Raw genomic sequence first — 18,403 nt, forward strand, 5'->3', positions numbered from 1 at the left:
GTTGATTGGCCATGAAGAGCTGCAGCAGAGTTTAAATTCCTGCAACATCAGAGAAGTGTTCAGAATATCAACACAGGAGTGCCTTCATTGGGCATAGATTTCCTCTGTGAGAACGTCAACCTGATTTTTGAGACTTTTTGAAAAAAGTCTTTGTGCACTAAGGAGGGTAAGCCATTTTTGTAATTTAATTTTTAAAAATAATTTGCTGGTTGTTTGGAAAATATTAAGTATATATACATGTTTGAGGCATTATACCATGTAGAGAGAAATGGGAGAGCTGTGCTTTGGGTAAAAACAGTTCCTATTTTTGTGTCTGTTGTTTATGTCACAGTAAATAATGATATTAAAATGACATGTTAAATCAATAGAGCCAGGTGTTTTTCTTGGTAATGCTTTAATTAAATCTCTTCATGATACTTCTAAAAGGAAAAGTTTATAGAACAGGAGGCAGATGGAAGGTCATTTTGAAATTTAGTTTTAATTAGCAAAACATACAAAACTTTTACATTTGGGTTTCATGAATATGGGAATGTTTGTGGCCTACAAGACTGTGAAAAAAAATCTAAACTGGATGGCAGGATTTTCAAAAGAAGATCTTTTTTAATTAAAAATGTGTAATGTTATTCATCTAGAGAGCATCTGGTAATATTTATTATGAACTGCATAAGTAACTAAAAGATAATTAAACTGAAATAACTGAGGGTGTGATAATTATGGTTTTTGTATTGTTTAACTGGGTATTCGTGTTAGCATGATACCTGGAGCACAGTCAAAACTCAAATTTTGAATATAATTGTCTTTTAAAACATTTTTTAGTGTAGAGAATCTGTATATATGTTCCTGCCTATATGTATTTGTATTTATTGTATTTAGTGCACTCCTTCATCTATATGACATTTAGAAGAGTCTATGTGTTTTAGCAACTTGTCTTCCTCGAGAGTAGTAACTTGTGGTTAACCATACTTTCTGTTTAACTGAGGCTGGACTATCCTGTTTAACTGAGGCTGGACTATCCTATTTTAACCTTATTGTTTAAAAATGTGAACAAGTTTCTAAAGGGTATTAGTCCACTTATCTACCTGAAAATGCTGATGTGAAACAATGTGCCTCAGATGCTTAGAGGCCTTCCAAATCTATATTTAATTTTGGAGGCACCTCAGAGTTATTTTCCTGTAGTTAAATGCATATGATATTGGATTCATTGTAATTGACCTTAAGGCACTTATACTAGAAAGAATTGGAATTTTTTGTTTGTTTGTTTTTCTGAATTCCTGATAGAGTTCATATCCTGGCTGAGTATTACTCTATTTTCAAAGAGTAATAAGAAAACAAATTCTAGTAGATTCTAGTTAGTTGGATTCTGGGTAATTTTATTTTTATAAAACGAGCTTATTTTATTATTATTACAAATTGCTGTATACTCAGCACCTAGAAAAGTGCCTAGCACACTGGATGCTCATAAATATTTATTGACTACTAATGAATGAATTTATTGTTCAGTTGTGTTCCTGAAGATAACAATACTAAGACAAATAAAGCAAATTAATATGATGATTGTTTTCCAAAAAAAAAAAGGCCTATGTTTTTCAAACCTTTATTTTCTTCTTTGGCCTATTTCCTTTATTTTGGTTTACATAAAAGAAGATCTGTATTTTACAAATGATCTTAAGCTTGAGAAAATTCTAGAACAAATTTCCTTACTTAAGAGCTCAAAGAAGTTTGGCCACATTTGAATTTTTTTTGAGACAGAGTCTCACTCTGTTGCCAGGCACCAGGCTGGAGTGCAGTGGTACAATCTCAGCTCACTGCAACCTCCACCTCCCGGGTTCAAGCGATTCTCCTGCCTCAGCCTCCCGAGTAGCTGGGACTATAGGTGCATGCCACCATGCCCAGCTAATTTTTGTATTTTTAGTAGAGATAGGGTTTCACCATGTTGGCCAGGATGGTCTCAATCTCTTGACCTCATGATCCACCCACTTCAGCCTCCCAAAGTGCTGGGATTACAGGTGTGAGCCACTGCACCCAGCCTACACTTGAAATCTTGACTTTAGTTTCCTTCTCCACATTCCAAACATTTGTTTCTTTCCAGCTCTATGAAAACAATTCAAAAGGCAGAAATTCTCTAATACACTGTCTTCCAAGTGAATGGAACTCAAGTTGTTGATTTCCTTTCATTACATCATCTCACTGTAGCATGACAGCAAGTGAAATGCAGAAGGACATTAATCATTGAAGAAGAACTCAAAGTTCTGGATTTTTAATTTTTAGGCTTTGTAGTTGTGGCTCACACTTATTCAGAATACGGCTACTGCCTATCTGCTTGTACTCTTTTTTGAATAGTAGCCAAAATGTTTATAAAAGTTCGGAACTCTTGTTTGGAAATGCACTTCACAAAATTATAATTATTTTTATCAAAAATACTACATGCAAACCTAATATGGGGTTTAAGATCTGACTTTCTTCAATGCTTAAGGTTGGACTATATTCTTTGGGTGGTAACATAAGCTCTCTCAGCACTCTAGGCTGTCTTTTATTTTAGTTTACCAGACTTGCACCTGGGAAATTATTGCTTTAGGTCAGGGTGCTAAATAGTATTTCTAGAATCCTGAGCAAGTTAGTGCATCTTTCTTATGTTTTAGAATAGTCCATCCCTAAAAAAAACTTGAGCACTAGGGGCATGCATTTCCTTGGGAAAAAACACAACATTCATTGGTTTAGAATAAATGCACAATGGCATCCCCAATTTTTCTAATTGTTTAGATGAGAGAAGCTAAAGAAAATACAAGAGAATTCAATAGTCACTGACCTTCTGTCATGGCTCTAATATTTGCTAGTTTTCAGAGAAGCGTGAAATTATAACCCTATTCAAATTTCACTTTGAAAAATTTTTTTAATTTATTATTTTATTTTATTATTTTATTTTTATTTTTTGAGACGGAGTTTCACTCTTGTTACCCAGGCTGGAGTGCAATGGCATGATCTCAGCTCACCTCAACCTCCGCCTCCTGGGTTCAAGCAATTCTCCCGCCTCAGCCTTTCGAGTAGCTGGGACTACAGGCATGAGCCACCATGCCCAGCTAATTTTTTTTTTTTTTTTGTATTTTTAGTAGAGACGGCTTCACCATGTTGACCAGGATGGTCTTGATCTCTTGACCTCATGATTCACCTGCCTCAGCCTCCCAAAGTGCTGGGATTATAGGCGTGAGCCACTGCACCCGGCCTCACTTTGAAAATTAAAATGGTGAGCTACCTCATTTTCATTTGATTTGTGAAGCTGAAACCATTGACAGGGTTATTTTAAGAATATCGTATTTCAGAAAATTTTGCTTTCCTGAAGAAATGAACCTAACAAATTTAAAAAAAAAGTTTTAATTGTGGGATCTAAAGAGAAGTAGCAACTATAAAATAGGCTTGATTTTGGTGCAGTTGATCATTTTCATATGTTTTTCTCTGTTGATATTAATTGAAGGATTTTTAAAAGAAATTAAGACAACATCAAACATAAGAACTGATATGTACTATGCTGAATTAGAATAAAGAAAGTAGCATAAATTAAGAATAACTATGCTGAGGAGAGATAATGCCTATAAAATACATGAGAGGTCCTGTTTGACTATTTGAGTTGTGTGAAAGTAGAAATGAGATGCCTGTTCAGACTCCTTAACTTACTATTTCTATTATTTCCTTGACAACATTCAAAAACTAAGATCAGATGACTTATTGAGCCCAATGTTTCAGACAATATTCAGCATATTTAGGCATTATTGAGTGATATATATATATATATATATATATATATATATATATATTTTTTTTTTTTTTTTTTTTTTGAGACAGGGTCTTGCTCTGTCACCCAAACTGGAGTGCAGTGGCGTGACTGCAGCCTGGATCTCCCTGGCTCAAAGAATTCTCCCTGGTCAGCCTCCTGAGTAGCTGGGACTATAGGCATGTGCCATCATTCCAGGCTGATTATGATATTCTTATTTCTTAGATCAAGTGTTAAAATCTCTTGTGGAACTTTAAAAACAAACCTATTCCTGTGCCCACCCAAGTGATGGATTTATTGCTCTGGGATGAGATTTGTGCAATGGCATTTTTAAAACCCTTCTCAGGTGATACTAATATACAGTTAGGATTGAGAATCTTTGACTTATAACTCTTATCATTAGTTTAGGGGCCAAGGGAAAAAGTTCCCCCTCACTCTCTGAAGGTTAGCTGAAAATCAACTGACAAGAATAGATTAATGGGAGAAAAGAAATACAAATTTATTTTTATGCGACACGGGAGCCTTCAGAACAAAGGCCTAAGATACAGGAGAAACTGTCCTTTTATGTTTATGTTCAACTAAACATGGGCAGCCATGCAGAAATATGATTGGACAAAGTTTTTGATCTTATACTAATAGATCAAGTAGGGTGGTCCAGCAAGGTCTGTCCAGATTCTTCTTGGCCTCTCCGTGTAGATTTCTTCCTTCTTGATATGGGACAGGACCTTCTCTGGAATGGGGGTCTTATGACCTCCAACCAAACAAGGTGGGTCAGAGAATTTCTTTATGGCCAGTTGTTACACAGAAAGACAGGGGGACTTAGAGTAATATTTTTAGGTTTTATTGCTGGCTTTGGGGAAAAGAGGTTCTGGTTTCTATAACCCGCTGTTGGAAAGAGGGATTCTAGTTTCTATGGTTAGGCTCAGGGGAGAGTGAGAGGCCAGAGATAGGAGGGCAGGAGAAGGACAGAGAGAAGCTTTTGCTTCTGAGGCCTTCATGTGGCATATTGTAAATCAAAGAAAATGATGGAGGTGAGTCTCAATTATTTTTGGAGACTTATCTTGCCAAAATTGAGGTGCACCTGGGAAAAAGGAACACAAAACCACCAGAAGCATCTATGATCCATGTTACTTTACAAAGAGGGTCTTCCGTATTTAAAGGGGAAAGAGCAGGCAATAGTAGAAAGAGGAAGGGGAGAAAAAGGAAGGGTAGATAAAACAGGGAAGTGATTGCATTCCTTTGAGTCTCTATTTAGTGTTCACTGAACTCACATTTTATATGTCAAAGGAGAAGGTAGAGGAATAGTCAATTATGCATTTGTCTCATACTCAGTGAATCTGCATTTTCTTTTTATTTTATTTTATTTTATTTATTTATTTTTTTAATTGCATTTTAGGTTTTGGGGTACATGTGAAAAACATGCAAGATTGTTGCATAGGTGCATATGTGGCAGTGTGATTTGCTGCCTTCCTCCCCTTCACCTATATGTGGCATTTCTCCCCATGCTATCTCTCCCCAACTCCCCACCCCCCGCTGTCCCCCCTCCCCCCAACAGACCCCCGTGTATAGTGCTCCCCTCCCTGTGTCCATGTGTTCTCCTTGTTCAACACCCTCCTATGAGTGAGAACATGTGGTGTTTGGTTTTGTGTTCTTGTGTCAGTTTGCTGAGAATGATGGTTTCCAGGTTCATCCATGTCCCTACAAAGGACGCGAACTCATCGTTTTTGATGGCTGCATAATATTCCATGGTGTATATGTGCCACATTTTTCCTGTTCAGTCTATCATCGATGGGCATTTGGGTATTTTCACATAAGATAAAGTAAACATGGACTAGAGGAGGCTGTCAGACATGCATCTGTCTCAGGTGAGGAGAGGGATGACTTTTATTCTGTCCTTTGTCCTGAACTTGGGAAGGTAAGCTGTTAATTTACATTGTGAGGGTGAAATTCACCCAGAATGTTTTATGGTAAAGATCTCAGGGCCCACAAGGAATTTCCCTGTGAGAAAATTGTGAGGGAGGTATGCAAACTTTTATCCTTGTAGCTATCTTTTTAAGAACAAAACGGGAGGCTGGTTTGCGTGACCCAGTTCCTAGGTTGACTTTCCCTCCAGCTTAGTGAGTTTGGGGTCCCAAGATTTTATTTTCTTTTCACAGTATACATTTAACATTTTAAAAAATGAACAAATCAGCAAAAGTAAAACAAACTTGCAGGATTATTTATGAAATGTATGGAAGTCCATCAGGCAAGGATGCTAGGGTAGCTACCAAGGCTTACTAGTGCAGGGTAAATTGCTTTTCTTAAACCATTTCAATAACTTTTTACTTTAGCATCTAGTACATCTATTTTTAAATATAGAACAAAGTGTTTTCCAAAGCAACAGTTCTTGAAGTGTGAAATGAAGTTAGTCTCCAGAAAAATTATTTGATTTGGCATATTTCTCTCAGCATGATTTACAAGTGTATCCCAAACCTCTAATCTTCCCCAAATCCTTCAGTACTGTGAATGACAGCCAAAAGAATTTAGCATAATCATGTATAATGTATGACTAAATGTGTCACATTAGATATTAAGAGCTTTCTGAAGTTGTAATATGAAGCCCACTCTAGTACATCTCTTGCAGATCACAAAAAAAGCAAAATCTATTTTGTGTAGACACTATTATGTGATCACAAATGTGACTTAGAAGCCAGTGTGTGTGTGTGTGTGTGTGTGAGAAAACAAATGCCTACCACCTATCAATGGTGTCAATAAGTGTAGTTTTTCAGGGAGAATACATTTGCTAGGGTGCTCTGCCATACCAAGCTGTATAATTATTGTAAAAGTGAATGGACAAAAATTCTCTATTCTTCTTTCTTTACTTTCTCCTCAATTTATCATACTTTACGTGTTAGTGTTTATAGATCTCCTCATCGAAACATTTTCAATTTATTTCTTAGGAGTGAGGTTTTTAAAAACCATTTTACTGAGTTTTAATCTATATGCCACATGCTTCACCAATTTGAAGTGTATAGCTCAGTGGTTTTTAGTATATTCAGAGTTGTGCAACCTTCACTACAATAAATTTCAGAATAGCTTCATCACCTCCCAGAGAAATACTATACCCATGAACTATCACCCCTCAACCTCCCATCTGCACAAGCTCTGGGCAACCCAACCACTAATCTACTTTTTGTCTCTGTAGATTTGCCTCTTCTGGACATTTCATCATTCCAATGTGGACTTTTTATCTGGATTCTTTCACTTAGCATAGTGTTCTCAAGGTTCTTCTACTTTGCAGCACATATCAGTACTTCGTTCCTCTTTATGGTTGAATAATATTCCGTTTTATAGATATAGTAAATTTTATTTATCCATTCATCAGTTCATGGGCATTTTGATGAATTTTTAATAGGAAGAAACTGTTAAAAAGTTGAAGCTACTTTATTTCTTTAACGTGGAGAGAAACACCACCTGTGTCCTTCATTCCAGGTAGAGGTATCACACCCAACTATGAAGATCAGCATCCTGCTCATGTTCTTTTGGGGATTATCCTGTGCTCTCCCAGTAAGTATTAGGGTAGGGATATATGAAAAAATCTTTTCATAATTAAAACTTCACAATTTTCATTGGCTATGAACCAAGATGGCTGTGTATGTTCCAGTCCAGTAAAAATAGTACTTTCTTATAATGCTGTGTTTTAAAAAATATCAATCAAGGTATTTCTTATTCTGTTCAGTTGCCATTCATATAGTTATCATTCATATTTTTCTTCTCTATAAACAGTGGTTCTTAAAGTGTCATCCTGGGACCAGCAGCATCAGCATCAACTAGGACCTTGTTAGAAATCCCAATTCAGTCAGGTGCAGTGGTTCATGCCTGTAATCCCAGCAGTTTGGGAGGCTGAGGTGGGTGGATTGCGAGGTCAGGAGTTCGAGATCAGCCTGACCAACATGGTGAAACCTTGTCTCTACTAAAAATACAAAAATTAGCTGGGCTTGGTGGCACACACCTGTAATCCCAGCTACTCAGGAGGCTGAGGCAGGAGAATTTCCTGAACCTGTGAGGTGGAGGTTGCAGTGAGCCAAGATCATGCCACTGCACTCCAGCCTGGGCAACAGAATGAGACTTTGTCTCAAAAAAAAGAGAAATCCCAGTTTTTGGGTCCTATCTCAGAGCTGCTTAACCAGACACTTTAGGGATAGGGAACATAAATCAGTATTTAAACAAGGCCTCCAAGTGATTCTGATGCAGCCTAAAATTAGACTATCCCTACTCCTATGAATGAAAAGTGTTAACAACTATTGTTTCAGAAATTTCTCTCTGGATTTACCATGTGTACTACATTTTCTAGGTGGCCAGGTATCAAAATAATGAATCTGAGAGTTCTGAGGAATGGAAGGTGAGTAGAAATAGGACTTCTTGAAATATTTCAATTTAGTATATTATGAGTATAACCAAATTGACTTCATTGCAAATGTTGAAACTACTAATGACTTAATAAGCATATTGATAAGCTAAGCTATAGAGTTCATAGAAGCAAATAATGCTGCAATTCCAACTTAGTAGTATACTCTGGCAAGGAAGCATGTTTTCTCTTAGCTTCCTGCTTGTAATGGATGTGTATAATGGTACCAGGGGATGGATGACAATGAACCAAGACTTTTCAGGAGAGATTAGACTTGAAATGTTTTAACAAGAGTTATCTGGTAGGCAAGAGGTCAAGTCCTGGGAGGTGAGAAAAGAAGGAAGAATGAGAGGACACTAGAGTCTCTGGAATAAGAGCTAATGTTGCTGGCATGTTGACTGTCATTAACCCAATCATTATTGACTCTCAGTAACTCAAGAACATTGCCAGGCACAGTTCTGAATGTTTTACATATATTAACCTTATTAGTTTTCACACCTCTGTGAATTAGGCATTATATTTTATTCTCACTTTACAGATGAGACTGAGTACAGAGAGTAACTCAATCTGTGCAGTTTACATGGTTAGTTAGTGTTAGAGTTGGACTTTGATATTATGTTACTCTAGCTCCAGAATCCACAGTCTTAACCAGCCTCTTATATCCCTCTCAGGAAGGAGCCAGGTCTAAGAGGTCCGAAAATTCTCAAGATTGGCACTAAGGGTTAAAATCTTACACAGAATCAGAGCAGTTTGTTCACTACCTTGTTTCCTGCTGGCTTTTACATATGATAAAGCTGAGGCCCAATGTTTTTGGTGGTGGTCAGTTAATGTCAGATACCTGAGATGGGATCCTGCCCTTGCCTGAGTCTGGAATAGACTTTGCAGTATTCATTATGAACTTTCTTCAGAGATATCCATAGGCTGGTTAATTTAAAAGCAGACACTGTAGATCTCTCTCTCATTTAACCAGAGACACACAAACAAGCCCTGTTCTCGAGTCTAGCCTTGGCATGAGAAAAATAACAATGTCTTGCTCCCTTCCACCCATTCATTCCAATCACTGGAGCAGAGCCTGCCATTGTGCCTGCCTGAAGTGTCACAGGCCAAAGACAGAGTGATTTTACCTCCTTTCTCTAAGGAGATATCCCCAGTCCAGCACCGCTGAGACCCACATCGAAGACATGTCAATAGCGGCTCCTCCTTGCTCTACTTTGAGCCTCGGGTGTTCCACACAGGACTTTGCCCTCCTCAAGGATACAGGGGAGAGGTGTTGGGGAGGGGTGCCAGAAGTTGCTAAGGCATTCTTACAGTGCTTATGAGACTAAAGAAAGTGAAATAAATCAGAAGGATGACTAGTTAAATTTCTGATTTAGCATTTGTTTTTAATACCAGGGCGTTTACATGACTTGAGAAAGGTTTAACGGCTTTCTCAATTCAGTTTTGTTTACTATGAAATTTTATAAGGTGGATGTTCTCAAAATGGATTATTTCTTTAGTTTATATCATGTTGAATAAATAGTTTTCGAGATACTTTCATAAGCATTAGCTGGTTTCGTCCTCGTAACTACCTTATGGGGTAAGCACAGTGGATGTTAATTTTCTTAATTTATGAGTAAGAAACTGACAGTCAGACACATGAAGTGAGTTGCCCATTTTCACCTAGAGTAAACAACCATCTCAGTTTACCTGGGACTTAGGGGTTTCCTGGAACACATACATGACTTTCAGTGCTAACACCAAGATGATTGGTTTTCAGTGCTAAAACCAAAACCAGTGAGTTAATTGAGACGTAAATCTGGATTCTGAGTTTCAATGCTGCTTTTCCTCTGTTACGTTTCCTCTAGGTTGTATGAACAGCCAGGTTTAAAGAAAGCATGTTTATTTCTATAAATAAAAATTCAGAAATATAAAAATAGTCTAGATCTCTTATATCCCAAGATCTTTTCAAGCCATTAGTCATTTTACCTTCCTTTTTGAACCATTTCATCATAAAATTTCATTATTACTCATGTAAATGTAAGATCTCTACCAAGAAACTAAAAATAATCACCTAAAATTATTCTAAATAATTTCAATAATGAAATCCATCTGTGAGGGAATAATTTGTTTTCCTTCCTTTCCTTTTTTGCAGGGTCATTTGGGTCAGGCACCAACATCACCCTTGGTAACTATCTCATTTATTTTTGTCATAAACATCTCATGAAGTAACTTTAACACTCTTCTCATTGCCTTTTACTATTTTGAAAGTAGTAAATCCAGACTGGAAGCAATTGAGGTGTATCATGTTTTTTTCTTTCCTGAGGAATTACTAAAAAGAAAAATAAACAAATTTCCCCCTTTCAGGAGAGCAGTGAGTCATCAGAAGGAAGTAAAGTTAGCTCAGAGGAACAGGTAATTAAACAGACCTTTCTTAACTTTTCAGGCTACTTAGGAGTGGAAGGAAATGATGTTAGATTAAATTACCTGGAAACAGTTCTAAATATAATAGTTTTCTAACTATGAGTTATGTTGGCTAAAGAGACACTCTTCCCATAAAATAAGAAGAGAAAAATGAGTGAGGAGAATTCACATGTAGACATGCTATTCATCTTATTTTCATCACTGAGGCTAGATTGTTAGCACTGTGGCCCTAAATGTCTCTCCTAGTTAAAAAATACACACACACACACATACACAGTCACAAATGGTCACTGACCATGTCAGACTTACTCATCAACTTAAAACGTTGCTTTTATAATTGGAGCAGTTCAGATCAGGTGAGGAAGTGCCTGGGAACTTCTCTGTGTGAAGGATCCTGCTTGAAGACAGGACAGTAGGGTCCTGAGGAAACTTTAATGAAAACAGCTGCTTTACTAGTGACTTTACTCTTTCAAATAGTCCCATCTGCAGGACTGGGCTCTGGAGTGAGAAAGACAGACTTAGTGTATATCCCTTAAAACTGGCATTCTTTTTCATTTTTCTAAGACTAAGTGTTACTTTCTTAGCTGTGCTGTTATTTTGACCAAACTCAATCCTGTGGGGCTCCAGAGAGTCCAGGAGGCAGGTTTCTCCCCAAGGCTCTGATCTATGTTGCATTCCACACTTAGCCAGAGTTGGAAGATGAATTATTAGGTTGTTTGTCCCTATTTACTTAAGGTTATCAAAGGAACGTTCTAGAAATTTAAAAGCATAGAACTGGGGAAATGCTCTTTGCCAGGGACTTTGTGATTTGTTGCCTCAAGGGTCTCTAAGCTCTGAGGTGAGGGTAGCAATTCCTTCTTGAGAAAAGGTTAATGAGGTATGGTGATTCCTGCAATTTCTGCTTGTGAGTTGGGTTAATGAGGTATGGCAGGTTAAACCCATTCTCGGTTCCACCATACCAGCACAAAACTCCAGTGCTAGGCAGAGATGTCAATAGCGTATACACAAGTACTTTCAATTATAGACTCTGACATTGATCCATAGCAATGTGTAGAAAAACAAAGAAACAAACTAGCAGGTATGCTCTGTTTAGGGTACGGTAAAGACAGCAGATATTTTGGGAGCATAATATATGAAGACTTACTGTCCTTCCTTACCGGTGCAGAGAATCCAATTGTTTTACTTACAGGGCTCACCTCTCTGACATCCCACTTAGCACTAAGCTACTTGGTGGTTACACTAGTTAGTGTCTTCTGCTGAGTCATCTACAGGCAACTTCCTGGTTCTATTAATGAGGTAGAGACATGGTTTGGGTGAGGTATATACCTTATGGTAATCTTTTATTTTTATTTTAGATGAAGATTTCATCCTCCTGTCCTAGCACAATTTTTCCCCCAGAGGAAAAAAAAAATTGGGGTCATTTTAAGATCACTCAGTATTTTTAAAAACTCTGTTTTACACCAAACACTTTGATGCATGAGCATTATAAACCAACTCTTTAATTCACAAACAATTATCTAAGAGTTTCTTTCTCTTGTTTTTTTTTTGAGATGGAGTCTTGCTCTGTCACCAGCCTGGAATGTAGTGGTGCAATCTTGGCTCACTGCAACCTCCACCTCCCAGGTTCAAGCAATTCTCCTGCCTCAGCCCCCCAAGTAGCTGGGACTACAGGCGTGTGCCACCACATCCAGCTTTTTTTTTTTTTTTTGTATTTTTAGTAGAGATGGGGTTTCACCATTTTGGCCAGGATGGTCTTGATCTCTTGACCTTGTGATCTGCCCTCCTTGGCTTCCCAAAGTGCTGGGATTACAGGCTTAAGCCACGGCACCTAGCCCAAGAGTTTTTTTTAAAGAAATAATATGTACAGTATGATTTGAGTTTCATAAATGTGATTTCAAGAAAGGTTTTTGAGAAAATGTTGGCAGCATTGAGTGAAGTGTGCTTATATAAAATGGAACCACTTGAGTTTCAACTCCTCTTCCTTCCTGTTTAAGCTTTGGTAGAGATATTATTAAGCAGTAAAATTGACCATGGGTTAGAGGGGATATAGGAAGAAGGAAGCAGAAAGACCGGTCAGGCTCTAGATAACTCCTTCTCTATCAGTTTCTGGAATACTGACCACATCTGTTAACCCCAAATTCTAGGCAAATGAAGACCCCAGTGACAGTGCTGAGTCAGAGGAGGGGCTGGGCTCTGATGATCATCAATACATTTATAGACCAACTGGTGGCTTCTCCAGGAGCACAGGAGAAGAAGGAAATGATAAAGATGACGATGAAGATGACAGTGGAGATGACACCTTTGGCGATGATGACAACGGCCCAGGGCCCAAAGACAGACAAGAAGGAGGAAATTCCAGACTGGGAAGTGATGAGGACTCTGCTGACACCACACAATCCAGCGAAGAGGGCGCCTCACAAGGGCAAGACAGTGCCCAAGATACCACCAGTGAGAGCAGGGACCTTGACAATGAGGACCAGGTGGACAGCAGGCCTGAGGGAGGCGACTCCACTCAGGAGAGTGAGAGTGAAGAGCACTGGGTGGGCGGTGGCAGTGAGGGGGAGAGCAGCCATGGAGATGGCTCTGAGTTTGACGATGAGGGAATGCAGAGTGACGACCCAGACAGTATCAGGAGTGAGAGGGGAAACTCCAGAATGAACAGTGCAGGCATGAAATCAAAAGAATCTAGAGAAAACAGTGGGCAAGCAGACATTCAAGATTCAGGTGACAGCCAGTTGGTGGAGCATCCTAGTAAAAAAAATTTTAGGAAGTCTCGCATCTCAGAGGAAGATGACAAACGTGAACTTGATGACAATAACAGGATGGCAGAAGTCAAGAGTGACTCTAGAGAAAACGGCAACTCCAGAGAAGCTGGCCTCAGTCAACCCAGGAGAGACAGCAAGGGTGACTCTCAAGAAGACAGCAAGGAGAATCCATCCCAGGAAGACAGCCAAAACCTAGATAGCCCCAGCAGTGAGTCCAGCCAAGAGGCGGACCTTCCATCCCAAGAGAACAGCAGTGAGTCTCGGGAAGAGGTAGTAAGTGAGTCGAGGGGAGATAACCCCGACCCCACAACCAGTTACGTAGAAGACCAGGAAGACAGTGACTCCAGTGAAGAGGACAGCTTGCACACACCCTCCCACTCAGAAAGTGAATCCAGAGAGAAGCAAGCAGACAGTGAATCCAGCGAGAGCCTCAGCTCCTCAGAGGAAAGCCTGGAGTCTCCCGAGGATGAGAACAGCTCCAGCCAGGAGGGCCTCCAGTCTCACAGCACCTCAGCAGAGAGTCAGAGTGAGGAAAGCCAGTCTGAGGAAGATGACAGTGACTCTCAAGACAGCAGCAGATCGAAAGAAGATAGCAACTCCACGGAGAGCAAATCAAGCAGTGAGGAAGACGGCCGGTTGAAAAACATTGAGATAGAAAGCCGGAAATTAACAGTTGATGCCTATCACAACAAACCCATTGGGGACCAAGATGATAATGACTGCCAAGATGGCTATTAGCATCAGCTGTCTTAAGAAGTGGCTGTCACCTAAAGGAGTCTTGGGAGTTTGAAAGTGTATCATGATAACTATAATTTATTGATGTTTTGACCAAAAGAATAAGCAGGTGCCATTTTTTTTTCCTGAAAGGAATTGCTGGACATTACACTTGTTTCTAGGATGTCATCATTTCACAGAGGTTTAAATACTGTGGAGTGACATAAGAACCCATCCAAAGAGCCTAGAAGCAAGAAAGGATCTGCATGATATCTTTGCAGCTGAGATAGTTCCTAACTCATCAACCTAACAAACAAGGCTATTGGGGGTCCACGATGTACCAGGCACTGTGCTAGGTGTTGGGAGTGTAAAGCAGGTGAAGACTTGTTTCTTGCTCCTGAGGAGCATATAGAGGGATCCATAAAGCTACAGAATTAAAGAGGGATATGTATAAGAGAAACAAGAATTGTTACAACCCTGTATGGTGAGTACCAAGACAGAGCTATGACCATGATATCTATCTGGGAGCACTGAGAAGGGTGACCAATGGCTTGGAGAGCAAGGAAGGGCTTCATAGCAGAAGACACTGGAGTAGAAAGGTTGCATAGGGTTTCCTCATTGGAGTCTGGGGATTTCTATTCTTGGGATAAATAATAGTTAATTCAATAGGATTAAATATTTTCTTTGCAAAATCACTTTGAAATTATGGCACAGTGAGTTGTTTTAGATAAGAAAATATTTTTTCCCAATTAATTTACTCAATTCACTATTTTTTTTTGTAGAACTCCCATAAACATCACCTTACTGATCACTGGTGATGATATGAAGGAGTGGGAGAAAGAAATTCCTCTTTATATAGATACTTTTCAGCTTTATTTTTTTTTCAGTTCATGTGCAATGCTAGAAAACAACTGTTTTCTGAGTCCTTTACAGAGAAAAATTCTGTATATAAGATTCAACTGATTTTTGCCACATACCATTTGAAATGTTACCTCAACATAAAATACTTGTTTTACTTGTTTTGTAATAAAGATTATAATACATTAGGATATAGTTACGTTAAGCAACTCTTTCTTTAAAGCGTTCCCAAATAGTTCATTACCTTCCTCCTATTAAATGAAAGATTTTCTTAAATTAGTTCCTGAAAATTTTATTTGTAATTCAGGTAGCATTTTGATAAAAATACTATGTGTTGCTTATGATATTTCACTAACTATACTGTTACAGAACAGGGAGAAAAAAATGAAGCAAACTCTCAACTTTTTGTTTGCAGCCACACTAAAAGTTCATCGTGTTTAGGCTTAACGTTATTTCCTGCTAGTCTCTCAGACTCATTTGTGTAAGTTCTGGAAGGTACAGAGAACCTTATTCCTTATATTTTTATTTCTTTGAAAGAAACGACTTCATCTCAGCACTTCTACTTTACAAATGTGTTTTTACCCACACTTCCACAAGAGTACATCAGAACTCCCCGAGAGAATCATTAAAAGGATCAAGAAGACTCCCTGGCCAGGCTTAGTGGTTCATACCTGTCATCCAAGCACTTTGGGAGACAGAGGCAGGCAGATCACTTGAGATCAGGAGTTTGGGACCAGCCTCGCCAACATCAGCTCTACTAAAAATAAAAAATGAGCCAGGTGTGGTGGTAGTCCCAGCTACTCTGGACACTGAGGCAGAAGAATCACTTGAACCCTGGAGGCGGAGTTTGCAGTGAGTTGAGGTCATGCCATTGCACTCCAGCCTGGGTGACAAGAGTAAGACCCTGTCTCAAAAAAAAAAAAAGAATCAAGATTATCTTTCAGTCTCACCCTTCCCATCCTTCACATTTCTCTGTTCCCTCACATGGTCAAAGCTGTGCTTTCTTGGGGAGATTTAAAAATTGTGTGTTTGTGTGTGCTTGTGTGTGTGTGCGCGTGTGTGTTCTCTAATGCTTCCCCTTGAGATTTTAGAGATTTTAATTTAGTAGGTCTGGAGTGAGGCCCAGAGTTCTGTATTTCTAAAAGGATTCCAGGATATTCTGATAGAGCCCATCCACATATCTCCATTTGGGGTCTCCATTTGGATTAATTATCTGACTCCCTTAACCTACAGGTTCCTGCCAACCCATTGCTCCTTCTGAGAAGTACTGCCCTATGCTCAGACCTCCTGGGTGCTTGAGGCACAGGTGGCCAAGTTCTAACCACTTACATGCCCCACTTCACCCTAGGAGATTGGACAGAGTGAGCGCCTGATCCAAGGGGAGCCTGGCTGGCAGCCTCCAAGGAGGCACGTTGCAAAGGCTCTGCCTGAACACAGATGATGGGGGCTTGAGGTCTAATCTTATTTTCCTTCTCTGGGAATCTGAATATTCAATGAAAGAGATGTCAGAAAGTGGCTAGAAAAAAAACAGAAGGAGCACTATACACTGGGGTCTGTTGGGGGGTAGTGGGGGGTGACAGCGAGGGATGGAGAGTTGGGGAGAGATAGTATGGGGAGAAATGCCACATATAGGTGAAGGGGAGGAAGGCAGCAAATCACACTGCCACGTATGCACCTATGCAACAATCTTGCATGTTTTTCGCATGTACCCCAAAACCTAAAATGTAATAAAAAAAAGAAAAAGAAAAAAAACAGAAGGGAAAACACAGAGAGGCAGCAATGGAGAGTGGGCTAAACACCATTACTGTGGCACACAAAATGGAAAATTATGGAGCTCCTGTTGCTGATGGGCAAAAGAACCATCTTCCTGCCCACAAGTTGGACTTGATTCTCCTGTTGCCCCAGGCCTTCCTGGATTCTGGGATGTTTTGTCTTCTCAAATGGCCCCCGTATGAGGGTACCCACCTTTCTTGAGGCAACTTGAGTGAGTCTTTGTTCCCGGCAACCAAAATCCCTAATGAGCAGAGACTTAGGAACTTATGTTATGTTAGCTAGTGGTCCTCACTCCTATAACCCAGTGGTCCCCAACCTTTTTGCCATCAGGAGCTGGTTTCATGGAAGACAATTTTTCCAGGGACCAGGGGTGAGGGGGATGGTTTCAGGATGATTCAAGCACATTACATATATTGTGCACTTATTTTCTATTATTATTACATTGGAATATATAATGAAATAGTTATACAACTCCCTGTAGTATAAAATCAGTGGGAGCCCTGAGCTTGTTGCCCTGTAACTAGATGTTTGCATCCTGGGGTGATGGGAGACAGTGACACATCATCAGGCATGTACGCAGTTCACAATAGGGTTCCCGCGTCTAAGAGAATCTAATGCCACTGCTGATCTGACAGGAGGAGGAGACCGGGCTGTAATATGAACAATGTGGAGCAGCTGTAAATACAGATGAAGCTTCACTTGTTTGCCTGCTGCTCACCTGTTGCTGTTGTGGTGTGATTCCTAACCGGGGTATGAGGAGCCCTTTTATAACCCCTTTATCAAGATAATTCATAGGACTTTTAGAAGGAAGAACAGTGATAAGAATTTCAGCTATGTTCATGATAGAACCCCCCTCTAGGGCAGGTGTAGGGGGGTTTTCCTTTAATTTCCCATCGACTCATTTCATGTGCTAGCTATAGGCACAGGTGCATCTCGCAGCTGGAAGTCGTAGAGGCACATTAGTCAAAGGAAAGGTGGCTGGACTTGATCTTTGGCTTTCAAGGTATAGAAGTTTCCTCATGGAGATCCTCTTGAAGTCTGTAGTAGATGAGTCCACTTGGGAAACCAAATTATAATTAGCAAATAATTTTAAATTTATAATGGGAAAGAATAATAATGAAAAGCCTGTATGGTGAGCTTAAATGAGAACAGAGTGAGCTATGCAGTGTGAATGCTTAACAGCACTGGGCTAAAATAAGATGGTGCATCTACGATGCTCCTTGGAAGCCTCACAGTAGGAACTGAAACATTAGAAACCTGACTCTCTCCCTGAAAAGTACTCTAAAGTGCCATGATTAATTTTTGCCTCAGTGATTCTTATTTTTCTAAGCTTGTTAGGGGGCTGATCCACTCTTCATTAAATTGCCCATTCTTTATTTTTTAAAAAATTTTAAACTTACAAGTAATAACTGTACATATTTGTGGGGTACCTAGTGATATTTTGATACATATAATGTATAGTGATCAGATCAGGGTGAATAGGATATCCGTCACCTCAAGCATTTATTATGTTTTTATGTTGGGAACATTCAATATCCTTCTTCCAGCTATTTGAAATCATATATATGTACATACATACACATACACACATATTTTTATATATTATATACATATAGTGTGTGTGTGTGTGTGTGTGTGTGTATATATATATATATATATATATATATATATACACACACACATTTTGTTTTTCATCAGGCCAACCTATTTCTTTTTTTTAAAGATAACTAAGTTCAGGGG

The 18,403-nt window shown here is 39.2% G+C and overlaps 1 protein-coding gene across 4 annotated transcripts in view; it reads left to right on the forward strand.

Moving 5' to 3' along the window:
* Positions 1–15,534, forward strand: part of DMP1 (dentin matrix acidic phosphoprotein 1) — a 37,591-nt gene extending 22,057 nt beyond the window's left edge. For 2 of the 4 annotated variants that reach the window (XM_012437663.2, XM_064364647.1), the window contains exons 3-6: positions 7,238–7,312; positions 8,100–8,147; positions 10,285–10,317; positions 12,698–15,534. In XM_012437663.2, coding sequence (XP_012293086.2) covers positions 7,259–7,312; positions 8,100–8,147; positions 10,285–10,317; positions 12,698–14,056 — 1,494 coding nt within the window. In that variant the 5' untranslated portion in view covers positions 7,238–7,258 and the 3' untranslated portion in view covers positions 14,057–15,534. Of the gene's footprint in view, positions 1–77; positions 167–7,237; positions 7,313–8,099; positions 8,148–10,284; positions 10,318–10,496; positions 10,545–12,697 lie in introns of those variants that run through there. The other 2 variants (XM_012437665.2, XM_012437662.2) reach the window with 2 other exon arrangements.
* The last annotated feature ends 2,869 nt before the right edge of the window (positions 15,535–18,403 follow it).

The sequence above is a fragment of the Aotus nancymaae genome, unplaced genomic scaffold (assembly GCF_030222135.1).
Source record: "Aotus nancymaae isolate 86718 unplaced genomic scaffold, 86718_ANA_hifiasm-v0.15.2.pri h1tg000006l, whole genome shotgun sequence".
In the NCBI taxonomy this organism is placed as follows: Eukaryota; Metazoa; Chordata; class Mammalia; order Primates; family Aotidae; genus Aotus; species Aotus nancymaae.